General features: G+C 35.7%; 1 protein-coding gene across 1 annotated transcript in view; it reads left to right on the top strand.

Moving 5' to 3' along the window:
* The window catches only part of LOC138708978 (myrosinase 1-like), a 42861-nt gene that overhangs the window by 5173 nt on the left and 19349 nt on the right, over nt 1–18339 (top strand). Inside the window, exons 3-5 of the mRNA XM_069839402.1 lie at nt 4522–4656; nt 6735–6857; nt 7088–7271. Coding sequence (XP_069695503.1) covers nt 4522–4656; nt 6735–6857; nt 7088–7271 — 442 coding nt within the window. The remainder of the gene's footprint in view (nt 1–4521; nt 4657–6734; nt 6858–7087; nt 7272–18339) is intronic.

The following is an 18339-nucleotide window of genomic DNA, read 5'->3' as shown; positions in this document are numbered from 1 at the left end:
TGGCCAAAAAGTTCCTATCACGTACCATTTTTGTGTTATTTTAATTTTCTTATAATATATTACGACAATTTATAGCGTAATTATTTAAACTGTAATACGTTAACATATGTAGGTTTAGTATGGTAGGATATGAAAACCAAATATATTCAACATATGTTTAAGGTGTTTATATTGAAAACCAAGGACACTGGATGTTTCTTAGCAAATAGGGGGTGCAAGCACATAAGGAAGTTAGGGCGAAATAACGTGCAGCCTTGTCATTATTTTTATTTATGAAAGACAGAAATGTCAGCCACTCCTTGGTGAGAGATTGAACTCAACTCGTCTAGTTTCTCTCACATTTCATTAGTCTGCGTTTCATCATTTTGAAGCTTTATTGTGGAGTAGAATGTTGAAAATTTTTAGTTCAGTAAGAAAGTATTTACCATGTTGCATCGAGGATGTCTAAATAATCCAGACCACTTTTGTTATATAACTTATGTAGGATATACATATTGCCTAAGCAAAGGTGTAATATTACAGATTTTGTGAAAAAGTCATATTTGGAGACCAAAGTAAAGCTTGGGCACCACACAGAGTATGTAGAGTATGCACTGAAGAATTTCATCATTTGATCAATTGGAGAAGACCGTTGCTATCTTTTGGAGTACCTATGGTTTGGAGAGAGCAGTCGAACCATAGTAATGACTGCTACTTCTGTTCGTGTGATGTGAACATAAAAATCAAATCGTGTATTCAGTTGTTCAGTCAGCCATTTTACCTGTGCCTAATGTACCAATCCCTGTGCTACCAGAAAATCTTAAACATCATTCTATTGGTACTGACCACGTGAAGTAGGCTTAAATACTTTTTCTCCGAAGATGATAATCTTGTATATTGCAGTAATGTGAAAAAATTTAGGCCTATGCTAAAACTTGGACTTCCAAACTATGACCTAAGTGAATGGAGACTGTTCATTGATGCTTCCAAGCGAAGTTAAAAGGATTTCCTCCTTCATGACGGAAATATTTTTGGGTCAGTGCCCGTTGCCTATTCAGTGATCCTAAAAAAAATCATACACAAATTTGCAACTGCTCTTGTTGCGACTAGAATATAAGAACATTAGTGGCAAGTTTGTGATGATTACAAAGTTCTTACTATGTTGCTGGGTCAACAATCTGGTTTTATCAAATTTCCATGCATTCTTTGCCTGTGGGATAGTAGGGCACGAGTTGATCACTGGACTATGAAAAACTGGCCACCTCTACAAAATTTGGAAGTCGGTTGTAAGAATGTTGTGCGCCAAAGCCTTGTGAGTTCTTCTAAACTTGTGCTGCCATCTCTCCACATCCAGCTTGGCTTAATGAAACAGCTTGTAAAAGCTTTAAATAAGGAAGGAGGCTGTTTTAAGTACACGTCTGGTGAAGCATTTAAAGACAGTATGGATGAAAAGGAGAAATCAGCATGGATTTTTTTTTTTTTTTTTTTGTGAACTTGTTTTAAAATTTCTTGGCAACAAGGATCCTAATTACCGAAACTTTGTGGCTAACATGTTTGAAGCATACAAGGATTTTGGTTGTAAAATGAGTATCAAAATTGTCTGTTTTCTCAGCTAGATTATTTCGCCGAAAATCTAGGATTTTTCAGCTAAGAGTAAGATGAACGATTTCACAAGGATCTGCAGGAGTTCGAAAGAAGGTACCAGGGACGCGGGAGCATCAATATGCTTGGTGATTATTGTTGGATCTTAAAGCGTGAAATACCTGAAGAGAAACATAAAAGAAAGAGGAACAGGAGGACTTTGTCAACTAAGAAGCAAGCGGTGTAATTTTTTGTGTGATACATTGTGCTAATTTATACATCCAACAGTGAAGTAAACAAGACAAAACAAAGCAAAAACACTCTAGTGACATGTATGAACAACTATGCACATAATTTCAGCAAGTTGTGTCTTTTAAATATTGTTTTTGAATTTGAAATAAAAAAGTGAAATGAAAAAGTTGGTGACGAAATTCACGTAATTATAAAATACATTTAAAGTGATTTTGCAAACAAACCTGACGTGATAGAAGCAAACGGATTGAAAATTCGGATTCAGCACATCGACATTATATAAAATCACATTACTTAGTTTAGGCAACAAACACAAAGTTGAAATTCGCAGGCTAGTGTTATTTGGATGCAATTTAAATTAAGTAACATATTAAACGATTTATCCTTCTATCAAACACGAATGTTCCCTGAATCAAATGTCCTATTTTAATTATGTAATTACTTTATATTTATTTCTAACGGATGCAGCGGAGCGCACGGGTACGGCTAGTTCATAATATGAATTGCCTAACAAAAATGACATCACTAACAAGACGCGATCAAAGTGTAGATTACACCACAGTATTCTTCACCTCACATAATTAGGAACATTAAATCCAGACGTTTGAGATGGACAGGGCATGCAGCACATATGAACGAATCTAGAAATGCATATAGAGTGTTGTTGGAAGGTCGGAGGGAAAAAGACCTTTGGGGAGGCCCAGACATAGATGGGAGGATAATATAAAAATGGATATGACGATAGGGACTGGATTAATCTTGCTCAGGATAGGGACCGATGGCGGGCTTATGTGAGGGCGACAATGAACCTCCGGGTTTCTTAAAAACCAATAGGCCTAAGTAAGTAAGATCAATAATAATTATTAAAAATTGTTCGTTTTCATCTTCATCATTAGTTCAAATTGGTATGTAGATGCTGAATATTAACAAAATTCATCCAACAGCTTAAGAGGAATCACTCTACACGGACAGACATAGATAGAAGCCATGCCCAAAACTACTGGTTAGACATCAATAATGCCGAAAACTTTTATTTTATCGAAAAACTTGAAATCGATTTTTTCGGCATTACAACATTTTCTCTCTATACTTCATGCAACGAGAAAGAAAAATGAATTCGACTCAGATTTATTTATAATACAGTAGGGTAAGGGGGTACATTTTCGAACATAGTACAATTCTGAACGCACTAAGGTTTTTGAACATTTGCGAGTTTCATATGTTCGTAACTCTGCTTAAGTTATATAGCGTCGATAATCAGTCTTCTATAAGTTTGTCTCCTAAAATGCTGTGTTGTAAAGTGTTACTATATACCACTAATAAATCATTTTTCAAACAAAGGTAAGCAATTTGGCTACAGAATATGCTCTGTTATAAAATGGCTTATAGTTTCCCGTTGTGGTATTGTATTACAATGATAAATATTGGTTTGTATATGATTCTGACCTGTTCTGTGGTCTTCGTTACACATGTCACCGGCACACCAGTGATATCTATGGACAGTTAGAAAACTATTGAGTCATTTCTCAAGGATAGCTGAAGTACAATTTCGAACATTATTCAGGTACAATTCTGAACGCTAAAAGTACAATTTAGAACATTTGTCTGTAACTATTCTAACTACATCATTTCTGATTGTTGGCATTTTAGATGCCACGAAGGAAAACAGAAAAGGAAAAACGTCTGAAATGGGATTCTAATGCTATGGAAAAGACAATCAAAAGTGTAATTTCAGAAGATATTTCATTGAAAGGAGCTTCCGCGTTGTATCACCTTCCACTGAGCACTCTGTATGATAGAGTAAACAAGAAAAAGGAAAAACAGGCCGGTTTTACTGCACGTGTTACAAGGAAGATTGAACATCCCATGGTACTGTATGAAAAAGGCTTTGGTAGATAGGCAACTATTATTTTAATATCAGTTGTTATTGGATCCTGTACTTAGCAAATAGAGAGCTAGGTCTTACCTCCTTGCAGGTTAAACGTGCTGCTTTTGATTTGGCCGTGGTCAGTCAAGAGTCCCTCAGAATATCCGCAAAATGGTCCTTCTGATTCTCCAGAAAATGCAGTTAGTGCCATTCTTAACTCACCCTAGAGAAAAAGCTTGTTTACGTCAAAGAAAACTGCTCACGTCATTCCACCTTACTTCGCAAGAGCATATCAACGAGATACGATCCAAGAAATCCTCTGCAGTTAATACTCGGTCTAAAGGAAAGAATAAATCTGCACCCAAAAGATGAGTGAAACAAAGGGCAACATCGTCCGCTCCATCAAATGAAGACGAATGTGGCCTCTTCCTACTGAATTATTATTCAAAGAAATCCATGTTGAAAGGGGAGTGGTTCTGATGCCAGATGTGCGACGTGTGGTATCACGAAGTGTGCGTGGGTGCCAGAGCATAAAGCAGTGTTTTTTTTGTGACAAATGCCTTTGATCGAAATTGTACCTGACGTGTTCAGAATTGTACCTCTGTGGTACATTTTCGAACGTTTTTTGTTTATTGAAACATTTATCACTATGGAAAATGTAAGCTTCCTTTATTTCTTATATTGTTGTGAAACGACAACTAGGTCTTGAACATTGTATTCACAATAAATTTGGAAATTTCTTATGCTTATTTTGTCCAAAAATACAAATACGTGTTTACTGTTCGAAATTGTACCCCCTTACCCTATTTGACTGTAACATATGTTTAAATATTCTATTCCAGTCTGATTTCTACCGTTTCTCCATCTCATGGACACGCATTCTACCAGAAGGACATATAAACAAAGTCAACCAGGCGGGCATTGACTATTACAATAGCCTTATAGACGAATTGTTGGCGAACGGAATTCAACCAGTAGTAAGTATTAAATGCAACTTCTTATTACAATTTATATAGGCTACAAATATCACTGAAGGGTTAGAAATGTCTTACCTACTAAAAAAATAACGCTTGAAATTTCTTATTTATGTAACAAATCTCTACTTAATCAATCTAAAATTTTATTAACAAGGCAAAACCTACACGAGGAACAAATTCTAACCAGTTGTACGTGTGTACATTATACAGAGCTTGGATAAATTAAGACAACTACACCAGTAGCTGACATAAAATATCATTTATCTTTAACTATTCTCTATTGATCTTCTACTTTAAGGCAGGATAAGAAATAGACTTTATCTTTCAGATTTCTAAAACTTATTTTCAATAAACAATGGGCTTAAACTTGTATTATTATTTTGTGTCAATATCTGCATTTGAACTATAAGCTGACAGTGGCATATCATTTGCACGAAATCGTCTTTACACAGTAATTGACAAATCTGACCACATTTAGCATTATCTAATGAAGGTATTTACTTACTTATTGGCTTTCATCGTACTATAATAATGCCAATTATTATTATTGTCAATACTAAATAAGTTTTATATAAATTGGAAGGAATAAAATATCAAAATACTAGTGCCCGACGTTGAAATTCTTGAGTAACTGACAATCTTCGGTTCTTGGTTTCATATACAGAATGATTCAAAACAACACTGACAGCGCTTCGTATGTCGTGCGGGACGGCAAATTTATAATTTTTCAAGCGGGAACACATGTTCAGAAATGCATGGTGTCGACGCTGTGAAGAGTCGAAATTTGAGAACGGTTCGGATATGGTGATGGGTGTGCGTTCCACATTTCGTCAAGAAACCCAACAAGAGCATCATATTGTGCAGTAAATCACAAAAGAGGTTCACAATTTTGACCTTCTACTTGATTATAGAGCATACATTCGGCGGTGATGAGATTCACGCACATGGTTGTGTGCTCAGTATTTCAGTCGCTACGTGGATCCTTGCGATAAGTTCCTCCTCTGATATTACAAGTGTAGCATACACCATACTCTTCATAGTATCCCAAGAAAACAGTAAAGAGGTGTAAGATCTGGTGACCGTGGTGGCCATGGAACAAGCCCCACTCTACCAATCCATCGATTTGGATATGTGGCGTCCAAGTGGTGCCGCACAAAGTGAGCTGGAGCTTAATGCTGTCAAAAACGTTATTGCACTGGTACACAACACAAACTACACAATTAGAATGCGAAACATGGACTACAGAGTGATGTAGCGCATGCGAAAAAAAGTTATTAGGCGCAATTCGTCGATCCACGCTGATAACTAATAGGTTGCATAACTTATTAAGACATGAAAAAACAATTCGAAGAAACTACGCTCCCTAGCGTCCAAACCATGCATTTCCGGACATGGGTTCCCTCTTGAACAACTATCAGTTTGCCGTTCCGCACAACATACTAAGCATTGTCGGTGAATCACCCTGTATACTATAGAGAAATAAAACAAATATATAACCGTAACATCACAAATAAATAGAAGAATGTTATCCCAAAATGCGTCCAGCCCATTTTTATGAAAGCACTGATCTAGTTCTTTTATCCATGTTTACGCACTGACATGCACAATAACAGAGGCTTTTATGCAAGAATTGGCGTTGTTTTGAAAGAAAAGAAGCTTAAAATAATTATAATGATAGAAGTCTAAAAAAATCACATATTTGTATAAATCATAAAAATGACCAAATGGACTGAGCGAATTTTGGGATCATACTTTTCAATTAAAGGGTCTCTAATCCTAAGAAAATGTCCTTTTTAGTTATTTTCCGAAGCCTAACATGACAAAACGATTTTTGGGGTAATACTGTAAAAATATAACTGCAATGCTTGCCAACCTAATTTTAACTCCAAAATACGTAGTTACAAAATCAGTCCAACCTGGAAAAGTTGTATATTTAAGACAATTTTCTTGCATAATAAATATTGCTGTACTTCGTGACATACGCAAGTACACAACAATTAATATAAATATAAAATAAGGATAGTTTCATAGGGCAAAAGTCTATAAATAGTAGGTGTATTGAAATAATTACATTTCAGGTCACAATGTTCCATTGGGATTTACCTCAAACTCTGCAAGATTTGGGAGGATGGCCCAATGTTGTCATGGTGGACTATTTCGAAGATTATGCTCGTCTTCTTTTCAGTACTTTCGGAGATAGGGTAAGTGTAATTATAAATAATAAAAAATGTCAAACTGTACTTATTTGTGAAGCAATCTGTATATTAAGCAACACTGATGTAGGTGTGTATAATGACTTCGAAGAGTGTGTAGTGAATTTTTTCCGTCCTTTATACCTACATATTTCTGGAGACTTCTTGCAGTACCTGTACCTGTTGGTATGAAAATTTCGTGAGCGATTTATCTTCACAGAAATTTGCTACATTTCCAGGTTAAACTGTGGTCCACTTTCAACGAACCTGCTTCTTTCGTGATGGGCTACACAATGCCATATGGTTTTCCCCCGTGCGTTGGCCAGCCTGGAGTTGGGGATTACCTCGCTGCTCACACTGTTATCCTTTCACACGCAAGAGTTTATCACATGTATAATGAGGAATTCAGAGACAAACAACAAGGTACTGTACCAATATTTCTCAAACTATGGCACTTCTTTCTTCGGAGGAGCGTTAAAATGTCAGTGTGTACGTTTGTAATGGGCATAGGAAATGGAGAGATACCTAGAGCTCCCATGCTCTCTTTACCTCAGCACTAGGAGGAATAAAATTGATGTGGTCACAGGACGCTCTGACTACTTTTAACACTAAAAAAATACCGAGTATTCAGTTTAATTGGAGATTAGGCATAAATGGATTTTAGAGCCATTCTGGAAGTTATGATTTCGTATACTCAGCTTGAACTTAGGCTTTTCCAGTCTGTAATCTACGACAAATCTAATTCGTCCCTAATTTTGTAGAATGGAAGTAAAAGATATAATATCATAATCATACCTTCTTCTTTCATTTACGTGGGCCTAAGACGAATTAATATAATATAATATAATATAATATAATATAATATAATATAATATAATATAATATAATATAATAATAATAATAATAATAATAATAATACTGCTTGTTTGAGGCTTGAAAGTAATGTAATTTTCCCTAAGATAGGTTACCAGCCTTATCGTTAGGTAGTCCAGTAGTGGGGCTGCCACTTTTAGCCTCTGGACAGGCTTGTAATGCAGCATTTCCTCTGCATTTGATGAAACAGTAATGACATTTTTAGGACAAGACCCAGTTAGAAGTAAGATAATACATAATAACCAATGCCTCGAACAAGTGCAAAATTTCAATTATCTGGGTTGTGAAATATCTTATCAAAATGAAAAAGATGTGAACAAGAAAATTACCAAATTTACACAAATTCTAGGAATAATAAACAATACATTAAAAGCTAAATTAGTACAAAAATCTACAAGAATAAAAATATATAATACACTAGCATTAACCTCCCTTTTATACGAAAGCGAGATTTGGACATTAAAGAAAAAAGACATGAACAGAATCAAAGCAACGGAAATGAAGTTTTTCAGGAGGACAGCAGGATATACTCTTTTAGACCGAAAAAGGAATGAAGAAATTTTAGAACAATTAGAAGTAGAGTCAGTAGAAGAAAAAATCAGCAGATAAAAATTCAATTGGCTAGATCATGTAAGAAGAATGGAAAATTCAAGACTCCCAAAAATTATGATGCAGTATAAACCTAGAGGACATCGTCGACCAGGAAGACCTTTTAGAAGACTGCTAGATGGGGCCGAAACAGGTCTACAGAGGCCTAATTCGTGAAGGATGATGATGATGATAATAATAATAATAATAATAATAATAATAATAATAATAATAATAATAATAATAATAATAATAATAATATCTAAGCCTGAGAAATATATGCCGTTTTACTACTAGTGCTCTTCGTGCGCCTCTGACTTTGAGTACGTCTCAGAGTTGGGGTGAGTTCGTTTGAACCCATGCTTATCATCACGGTAAGTTAGTCCTCAGCATTTGGGTGGTCGAAAGCCACTCTTTTGATTTCAAATCACAACTATCTGCTAAAGAAAAATTTAAAGACATAATTTTCTTTGTTAAAGAAACATTGCACTACTTTAAAGACATATTATTTTCTCTCTGTAGAAAATACACCTAATATAACATTGACAAGTATCAGCCTTTTTATTTCAGCATATTAAAATGATGGTGTATTACGTTTTGTTTTACATAATTTTTCGTTTCATATGGAAGAACAAAAAACCACATTTTCAAATTTTCAAGTAGAATGATTACCTGTTGCTAGAAAACACAGTCTTACATCTAGAAAAACTTCGTTCCACTTCTGCAGAAACAATGAGGACATATTTGAAATATTTTCACATAGGTATTATAAATCTCAAAATCTGTACCATTATTAATAAATTTCCTCATTTGAAATTAAGTCACAAATTTTACATAGAGCTAAATATCCATAATGTTTATCGAGTATTTTTTTCATCCTGTTTGCTATATTTTTTCCTATTTCATGTTCCAACTATTCAGTTTCGTCACAATATCATTGAATACATGTTATTTTATATCTGTAGAAAGTACACCTAATATAACATTGACAAATACCAGCCTTATTATTTCACTATGTTAATATGATAGCGTATTACTTTTTTGTTTTACATAATTTTTCATTTCATATATTGTTGCAGTGAATAACAAACCACATTTTCGAATTTTCTAAGGAGAATGATTGCCTGTTGCTAGAAAACACAGCCTTATATCTTCATTCCAATTCTGCAGAAACACTGAGGGCATATTTGAAATATTTTACATAAGTATTATTTATCTCAAAATCTGTATCAATACTACAAATTTCCTCATTTGAAATTAAGTCACATCTTCCTATTATTCTTCTTTACAAGACGTTGAATGTTGCCTGTTACGAATAGCAGTATTCGGTCGTAATGTAACCGATCAACTAAAGTTCACTGCTGAACGAAACACACTGAAATCCTCCACCCCAATGCAATTACGTACTGGTACCTAAAGTCAGAGGCGCATGAAGCGCAATGTAACGGCATACAATTCTTAGCCCTAATAATAACTAACGAACTTTGAAGACTAGCACTCTTCGACCCGTTCTGTTCTCACTCGTGAGGATTTACAGTCCAAAATAAACTTCTGGTTATAGGCCGTAGGTCTACAATTGAATAGCCACCCAGAATAAGGTTGTAACCCTCATTTCTCATAAGTAGACTTTTTAGTGAATAATGGTTGTTAATCATGCGCTATGTGTAATGATTGTACTCGTATTAAAATCAGCACACATGTCTGATTGTCAGCCTTGCTCTAAATAATTGAAAGTATGTACAGTACAATGTGTTTTTCCCCATTTTTGAAGAATTTCGTATTTGCTGGTTACAACCTTGTTCTGGGAGGCTATTCAATAATTACAATGGAGTATAAAAAGGGACGATTCGTCTTGAGGAGCTAGTGGGGCTAAGCCCCACCACTTATTTTAAATATTAATCACTTTCTTGACGTCGTCTTACGAATCCCTTTCTAGGCATAGCACTCTTCCGAGAGTTCGAAGAAATCCGTGTAGCTGGGAGCTGCTCCATGTCCGGTGTTTGTTACCCTAGTTCAGAAATCGTTATTACTAAGTAATGCATATGGAAAAACATTGATTTTAGCACAGAATAATGTGGGGCTGGTATAGGCATAGACTTTCGAATATCTTTCAAAGTAAAGCACGCTTCTAATAGTTGAAAGAAACCATTGTCGTTGGGTATGCTCCATGCCTGTATTAGTTATGCTATAAACTAAAATGTAATACCTCCTCTCTCATTAAACTATACTCCTAATACCAGGAGACAATTTCTATAGGAACTCCGAACCACATAATTTTCGGAATTACAGAAACATATATCACAGCAATAGCAAAATGAAAACGGTAATATAAGGTGAACCAGGAATGAAAAACTTGAATATTATTCTTTTGTTAGTTGTTTCTATTTATTTTTCCAATTCTACGTTTATACACATACATTATGTACATAATAATACACGCCTTCTTGTCAGAATTAATACACACACTATTTGACACAACTCTTCATCACACGAACGCACCCACACAACAGGCAGCGAACTTGAGATGACGCCGAGACACAGAAGGCTCTGAGGATGGTGTCAAGTAGCACCGAAACAGCTGTAAGCCGCACATGCTTACATAATTAACACGAGTAAGATCGCCATTTAATCAATTATTAATATTTTTGTCTTAATGTGCTTTGATTGTAAGCCGAAGCGTACTTACAAATCTATATGATTATATAATACATGAGTTATCAGAAATCGAAATGAGATTATGTTAGTGTATCACATGCAGACTCTGTTAAAGCTGCAGTTTGCCATATGATTTACTCGTTAATATTATATCTAAGGACTGATTTACTGTGATAATATTTAGGTTAGTTTCCCTAATTTCAATTTTAACATGTGGATGTGAACACGTACCAATGCTATTAATTTATAAAATAGTGGGAATAACTGCATAAGATCATTTATATGAATTTAATATATGTATAAATTATTACGTTATCATACATTAGGGTACGTACACGTTGGAGCAATGATAAACGATAAAAGAAACGACCTAGCGACGCTTTGGTATTATCAAAGAATGAAGTGTTCATATCGAAGCAACGAGGACGCGGGAAGAGAATATTTTGATTTATCAGTAGAAGATATTCTATACACCCATTTAATGAAAGAAGATATATAGGAAATATCAGCTGCCAAGTTCAAGGTTAATATAACTTAAATACGTACAAAATTAAACCCGTTTCTCATCCCAAAGATAGTATAAATTCGTTGTGTTATGATTGGTTCTTGTGATCACATAACATATGACGAATAAATACACAACTGATCAATTTGCCGATATCTACAATAATTAATTTAATACGCCGAAATAATAATAAATCGATTAATATTCGGATATATTGATAAGCACCGGTAATTATACAGATTAATATTATCTTAATTAGAGATCATATGAACGACAAGAGCGAAGAAAATGGAACTATTCATTTTCGTCGCTTTTATCGTTACTCCAATATGCACACCCCAATGACAATGCATGCTTCAATTCTCTCTGATACAGCATCGCTGCTTCTTTTATCGTTTATCGTCGCTCCAACGTGTAGGTACCCTTATTTTGAAAAAGAATTATTGATGTCATACCGCGAATAGTAAGTTAGGTGCATCATAATATAATAGACGTATTCAAGAAAGAGAAATGTTCTTTTCGGACAGCTACGTACACTGCCTCCTGGTTAGAGATGGGAACGATATATCGGTTTTTACGAAATACCGATATTTTCGTTTTGATATATCGATATCGAAATTTTGATTCAATATATCGTATAATATATCGGTTTTCTCATAAATTTATCGTTTTTTTTATATTTGTTTTTGTTTTAGTGGAATTATTATGAACAACAAAATCCATTCTAATTAACTCCGATAATTCCCTGAGAGATGGCGTTAATGAAAGTGGGCAGTTACATAATTGTGTAATCTTGAAATATCCAATCCAATCAATGCCTTTCTCTGATTGGCTGGTCTAGAATTCTAATTCAAACTATTTGATATGCAGTACCAAATTCAAAATCCAACGTGTGCGAACGTGAGACTGAGACGGGAGGTTTATCTATTACTGTTTTAGTATTAATTTCTCCAAGGCAGGAGCAACTGCCACCACAGTCTACTATATACAGTCACGAAGCTTGAGTTTTGAGGGTGCTAGAAACAATAGACTGTGACGGTACTATTTTGCATTGCCTGTAATGAGGCGATATTAGTGATCCTAGTGGTGAGCAACTATCTAATGTTTGCATATTTACTATGTATTGAGCTTCGCGACTGTATATACTAGACTGTGCTGCCACTCTGAAAAGGAACCGTTTGACTTCAAAACTTTTATTTCTATGTTTTTAAATGGAAAGGGAAACAAGGATGTAATACTGGTTTGAGATTTGTTTACGGCTAGGATTTCTATGCACAACCTAGTACTGACATTGTTTTCTTATTATAGCCTATATTTTAATACATAAAAATTTTATCTCCATAATCACCATCATTATAATCATCATCATTATTATCATCATCACCACCACCATTGAGATTTGGAATGTTGGAGTGTAACAATAACTTGCAATGGGAACTTACTATAGAAGATTTGTATCAAATCAATTGTGAAGTTTGTTAAAACTTGTAACATTCTAAGTACTGTTTACTTACATTTAAAAATGATTACGTTGTTATCTAGAAAAGAGCATTATATTTGTTTCCTCGATTGAATCCTATATAAAATTAGAATAATTGAATCGTGGATTGGAAAAAAACTGATGGGGATCCTAAAGAAAATTGGAGTAGATTGGAAAGAGAGAAGGCTTTTCAGTAACCTACAAATGAAACGAGTCAAAGGAGAAGAAATGTCAGAAGCAAGTGAAACAGGGAGAAGAGTACGACAAGGATGCCCTTTATCATCTACCCTGTTCAACATCTACTTGGAGGATTTAGTGAAGAACTGTTTTCAGAACATGGGAGGAGTGATAGTAGGAGGAAGAAGAAAAAAGTGTTTAAGATTTGCTGATATGGCATTGTTAGATAATACTAAAGGATAAGCTACTGTAGCTAAATGACAGCTGTCAGCAGTATGGAATGAAGATAATTGCCAACAAGACGCAAACCATGGTCATAGGAAGAAAAGTAAAGAAGGTAGACTTGTGAATTCTAAATGAGGCAGTAGAGCAAGTGGACAGCTTCAAATACTTGGGGTGTACTATAAGCAGTAACATGAACTGCTGCCAAGAAGTCAAAAGGAGAATAGCAATTGCAAAGGAAGCTTTTAATAGAAAAAGGAGCATCTTCTGCGGACCTCTGGAGAAAGAACTAAGGAAGAGACTAGTGAAGTGCTTTGTGTGGAGTGTAGCATTATATGGGGCAGAAACATGGACATTACTAAGAAGCGAATAGAAGCATTTAAAATGTGGATATGGAGAAGGATCGAGCGTGTGAAATGGACAGACAGAGTAAGAAACGGAGCTGTGTTGGAAAGAGTGGATGAAGAAAGAATGATGCTGAAAGTGATCAGGAGGAGGAAAAGGAATTGGCTGAGAAGAAACTACCTACTGAAGGATGTACTAGAAGGAATGGTGAACGCGGGAGAAGAGTTCGGGGCAGAAGAAGATATCAGACGATAGACGACATTAAGATATATGGGTCATATGAGGAGACAAAGAGGAATGCAGAAAATAGGAAAGAGTGGAGAATGCTCTGTTTGCAGTGAAATACCTGCCTTTGAGCAGAACACTATGAATGAATGAATGTATGTATGTTTCAGCGTCAAATACTGACCCATATAGAGTTCACTTAACACTTTCCCATTGTATCATTTAAGCTCATCTTACCTCCACCATAATTTTGATTTAGTTTAGGAACTACATAATAATGAAATTATGATATTGAAAATGTATTCTTTATCGTTGCAATTTTACATTTAATCTTTTGATTGTTATGTTAATTTCAATTCTGATAAGGAATAGGCTATTAAAATTTAAGTTTATTGCAATAAATGTACACCCACAAATGTAATTGCATTAGTATCTATTAATTTGCTTACGGGATAGCGATATATCGAATCGTTTCGATATACCGATATATTTTCTGCTATATATATCGTTTATCGAAATTAGGTTTGCAATATACTGCAATATCAATATATCGGTATTTAAATTATTTCTCCCATCTCTACTCCTGGTCACTGTTTTCAACCGTGAAACAGTAGGTCTTCGCAATAAACCCATTAATTGTTACAGAAACAAACCCCTCCCCTAGCTTGTTAGACATTTCTACTTATATAGGTAAAGGAACGAAGATCACTTGAGGGTCCCAGAGAATAAATAATTAGGCCTATTGGAATAATCTAAACATAAGAATTAAAGAATGAAGCAGGATTTCAAAAATGGAAGGATAATCTTGTTAGATAAGACGCGAATTTATATCAGCATTTAAAATAAGAGGGATCGAGCAATTTATATTAAAATGTGTGTAATAGGTACATAGGACGATTCCTGCTATCTACCGTTCTGACAGGGAATCTAGAAAACGAAAGGAATACGCAATCAGTGAAGAGGTATTTGGTGACATTAATTGGCATGTTTGACCTAAACTTTTGTTCTACATGCCTAGAAATTGTATCGATTGCAAGGAACCTGGACTGAGAAAAGATGCATTTGAAGTTATTTCGTGAGCTTTCAATTACAACGTATGTAGAATCAAAGTTAGTGTCTGCTATCGGGAATACACGACAACTGAGAATGTATTTGTAGGCAATTAGTGTACTCGACCTAAACGTGTGTTCGACAAGCCTAGAAATATCATCGATTGCAAACTATGTAGAATTTAATGTTTGGTTCCGTTAAGGAACTAAATTCCTATACCTCCTCTCTCATAATAGTATACCTTACTCTTAGTTGTGTAATCGTTAAAACATCCTAATGCATGTAGAAAAATATTCAGTTTGGTACAGAGTAATACAGTGTCTCTTGGACTAGCCCAAAGTAGGAAATCCAGATGTTGGAATCTTGTCACAAGACAGACACAGACATACGCACACTTTTTTTTATTGGGTTATTTTACGACGCTGTATCAACATCTAGGTTATTTAGCGTCTGAATGAAATGAAGGTGATAATGCCGGTGAAATGAGTCCGGGGTCCAGCACCTAAAGTTACCCAGCATTTGCTCGTATTGGGTTGAGGGAAAAGCCCGGAAAAAACCTCAACCAGGCAACTGGCCCCGACCGAGATTCGAACCCGAGCCACCTGGTTTCGCAGCCAGACGCGCTGACCGTTACTCCACAGGTGTGGACTACACACACTTGGCTTGGCTTAAATTTTTACAAGGGCTGTACAGGCAACGGTTCCGTACACATAGGCACGGTTCGGCCCTTGTTCACATTTACATGCGATGATTGTCCAAGTCCTACAGATGGCCAGGATGACATTTTGTGACAAGTGGGCCATCTTGCCTCAGTCTCTGATAAAGTCAGGTCCCATTTCGCGGACGAGTAGCCTGATAAGCCCCAGGGATCCAATCCCTTCCTAATCAGCCGACGCTGACAGGTCCCTGATAGAGCCAGGTGCCGTCAGCATACGAGTAGCCTGATCAGCTTCAAAGGGCTGTAGCCCCAAGTTCTTCTTATATCAGCATCGGAAACCCGTACTACCCCAATCTATTTTTACTATTGCGGATATAGGTAAAAGAGGGAGGGAAGTGGACAGTGTTGGTAGAAAGATTGAGGGAAACCGGAGTACCCCCAGAAAAACCCCCCGCAACTTTTGCTTTGTCTACCACAAATTGCATCATGACCTGGCAGGGAATCGAATCCGAGCCGTCTGGATACAAGGCCAGCGCGCTAGTACAGCCCAGTTACTTTATGGTGACAGCTCGTCGACGCGAGAGAGGAGAAGGTTCGACTGTGGGAAGGAGACCGATCCGAGACGGAGGGAGCGCCTTATGAATGGAGGGAGGGAAATACAGTCATGTTAGAAATGAAGTCTTACGTTGCAGCGTCTGCATAATTTTGAGCTCCTGTCACTGTGTTCACTTCATACTCCGGAACAATAGTCACTAATAAACGCTAAAGAAGTAAACTAACATGGAAATGCAATGAGCAGCAGTTCGGAACAATAGTCACTAATAAATACTAAAGAAGTAAACTAATGGAAATACAATGAGAAACAGTTCGGAACAATAGTCACTAATAAACACTAAAGAAGTAAACTAATGGAAATACAATTAGCAGGAGTTCGGAACAATAATAAACAATAAAGAAGTACACCAATGTGGAAATACAGTCAGCAGCAGTTTGGAACAATAATCACTAATAAACAGTAAAGTAGTAATTTAATGGAAATACAGTTAGCAGGAGTTCGGAATAATAATAAACAATAAAGAAGTAAACCAATGTGGAAATACAATGAGCAGCAGTTCGGAACACTAATCACTAATAAACACTAATGTGGAAATACACTGAGCAGCAATCGAATCACTATATTTAACAGTTAATCACTAATTAACAATGAAATATACTCATGCGGAAATATCGGTAATGCTCATCAGTACTTCACTGTTACCTTCCCCACCACCACCATCATCATCATCATCATCATCATCAGGGAACGGATTTATATGGACTAAAAATATATGAAATATGTAAATATATATGTAGTTATTTTTACCAAAATATGGAATTAAATATGGATTTTTACCAAAATATGGAATTAAATATGGACTTAAAATTATAAAAAAATGACTATGTACGTTAAATATTGGTACATTTTAATCAAACTAAACAAAAAATATAATGGACGTACCTTATCTTCCAATGTAGTTTCAACAAAACACAATTTTTATTGTCTGTTACCATAACAATAGGTTACAAACATTTCTTTCAAGTGCTGAAAAGTGAATCTTCTTCTATTGTCTCTGAGGATAGATTTATACTGACTAAAAGAGCGTTCGACGTCACAAGAAGTAACTGGTACATAATTCAATTTCACAATGTCTGCTGGGGATAAGTCCAAGTTAATCTTCACTGTTGATTCACCACTCATCACAGCAACAACCTTTTGTAGTTCTTCATATCCAGGGTTTTTTGAAAGTACAGTGTCCACCTTAGCTCTTACTGCATCTGCAACTTTACCTCTACCACGATTCAGTTGTTCCACAGTACTATTTATAATTTCAAAACTTTCAGATAGTGAAAGGTGCCTATTTTGGAGACTTTTGAGCGTTTTTATGATGCATGAAAATGTATGCTGAATGTGAGCTAAGTCATTCTTCACACTTATGTCACAGGTAACTGTTTTCGCAGTATCAATTGAGACTGCATCTTCAGAGTCCAATGCAAGGAGAACATTGTTAATAGAGTCTATATGTTCGGCATAATATTCAACTGCTTCTAGCCATGTACCCCATCTAGTTAAAATTGGCTTTGGTGGCAATGGAATTTCAGGGTACATTTCTTTCAACACGTTAACTCTACTGGGAGCTTTGAGAAATACTTTTTTCACTGATGAAATCAACAAATCTACTTTAGGGAAATTGTCTCTGACCACTTCTGCCACACGATGAAATGCATGCGCCACACAAGTAAAATGAGTCAATTTAGGATATACAACAGATAATGCTTGTCCAGCTTTGACCATATAAGGGGCAGCATCGCTAATAAAGAATAACACATTATCGTACATAATACCCTTTGGCCACAGGATACCCATAGCTTCGTTGAACAGTTTAACTATAGTTTTGTTATTGCACTTTTCTAGAACATCACAATGTAAAAGAATTCGTTCAGAATATTGTTCACTTAACAAACCGATAACTACATTACCAACAAGTCTACCTTCTTTGTCGGGAGTCTCATCAATGGAAACCCAAATTGAACTATCTTTAATTTCATCTCTTATCTTCTGTATTGTCTCATCGTAGATGGATGGAGCATACGTCTTCCTAAGTGTTGACTCATCCGGGATTGTATGTTGAGTATATTTTTCAAGGAATTCCCTGAAGACCTTATTCTTTAGTTT

This window comes from Periplaneta americana, chromosome 11, assembly GCF_040183065.1.
Source record: "Periplaneta americana isolate PAMFEO1 chromosome 11, P.americana_PAMFEO1_priV1, whole genome shotgun sequence".
NCBI classification, from domain to species: Eukaryota; Metazoa; Arthropoda; class Insecta; order Blattodea; family Blattidae; genus Periplaneta; species Periplaneta americana.
Note: the sequence above shows the minus strand (reverse complement) of the source record. Positions and strands in the feature narration are given on the sequence as shown.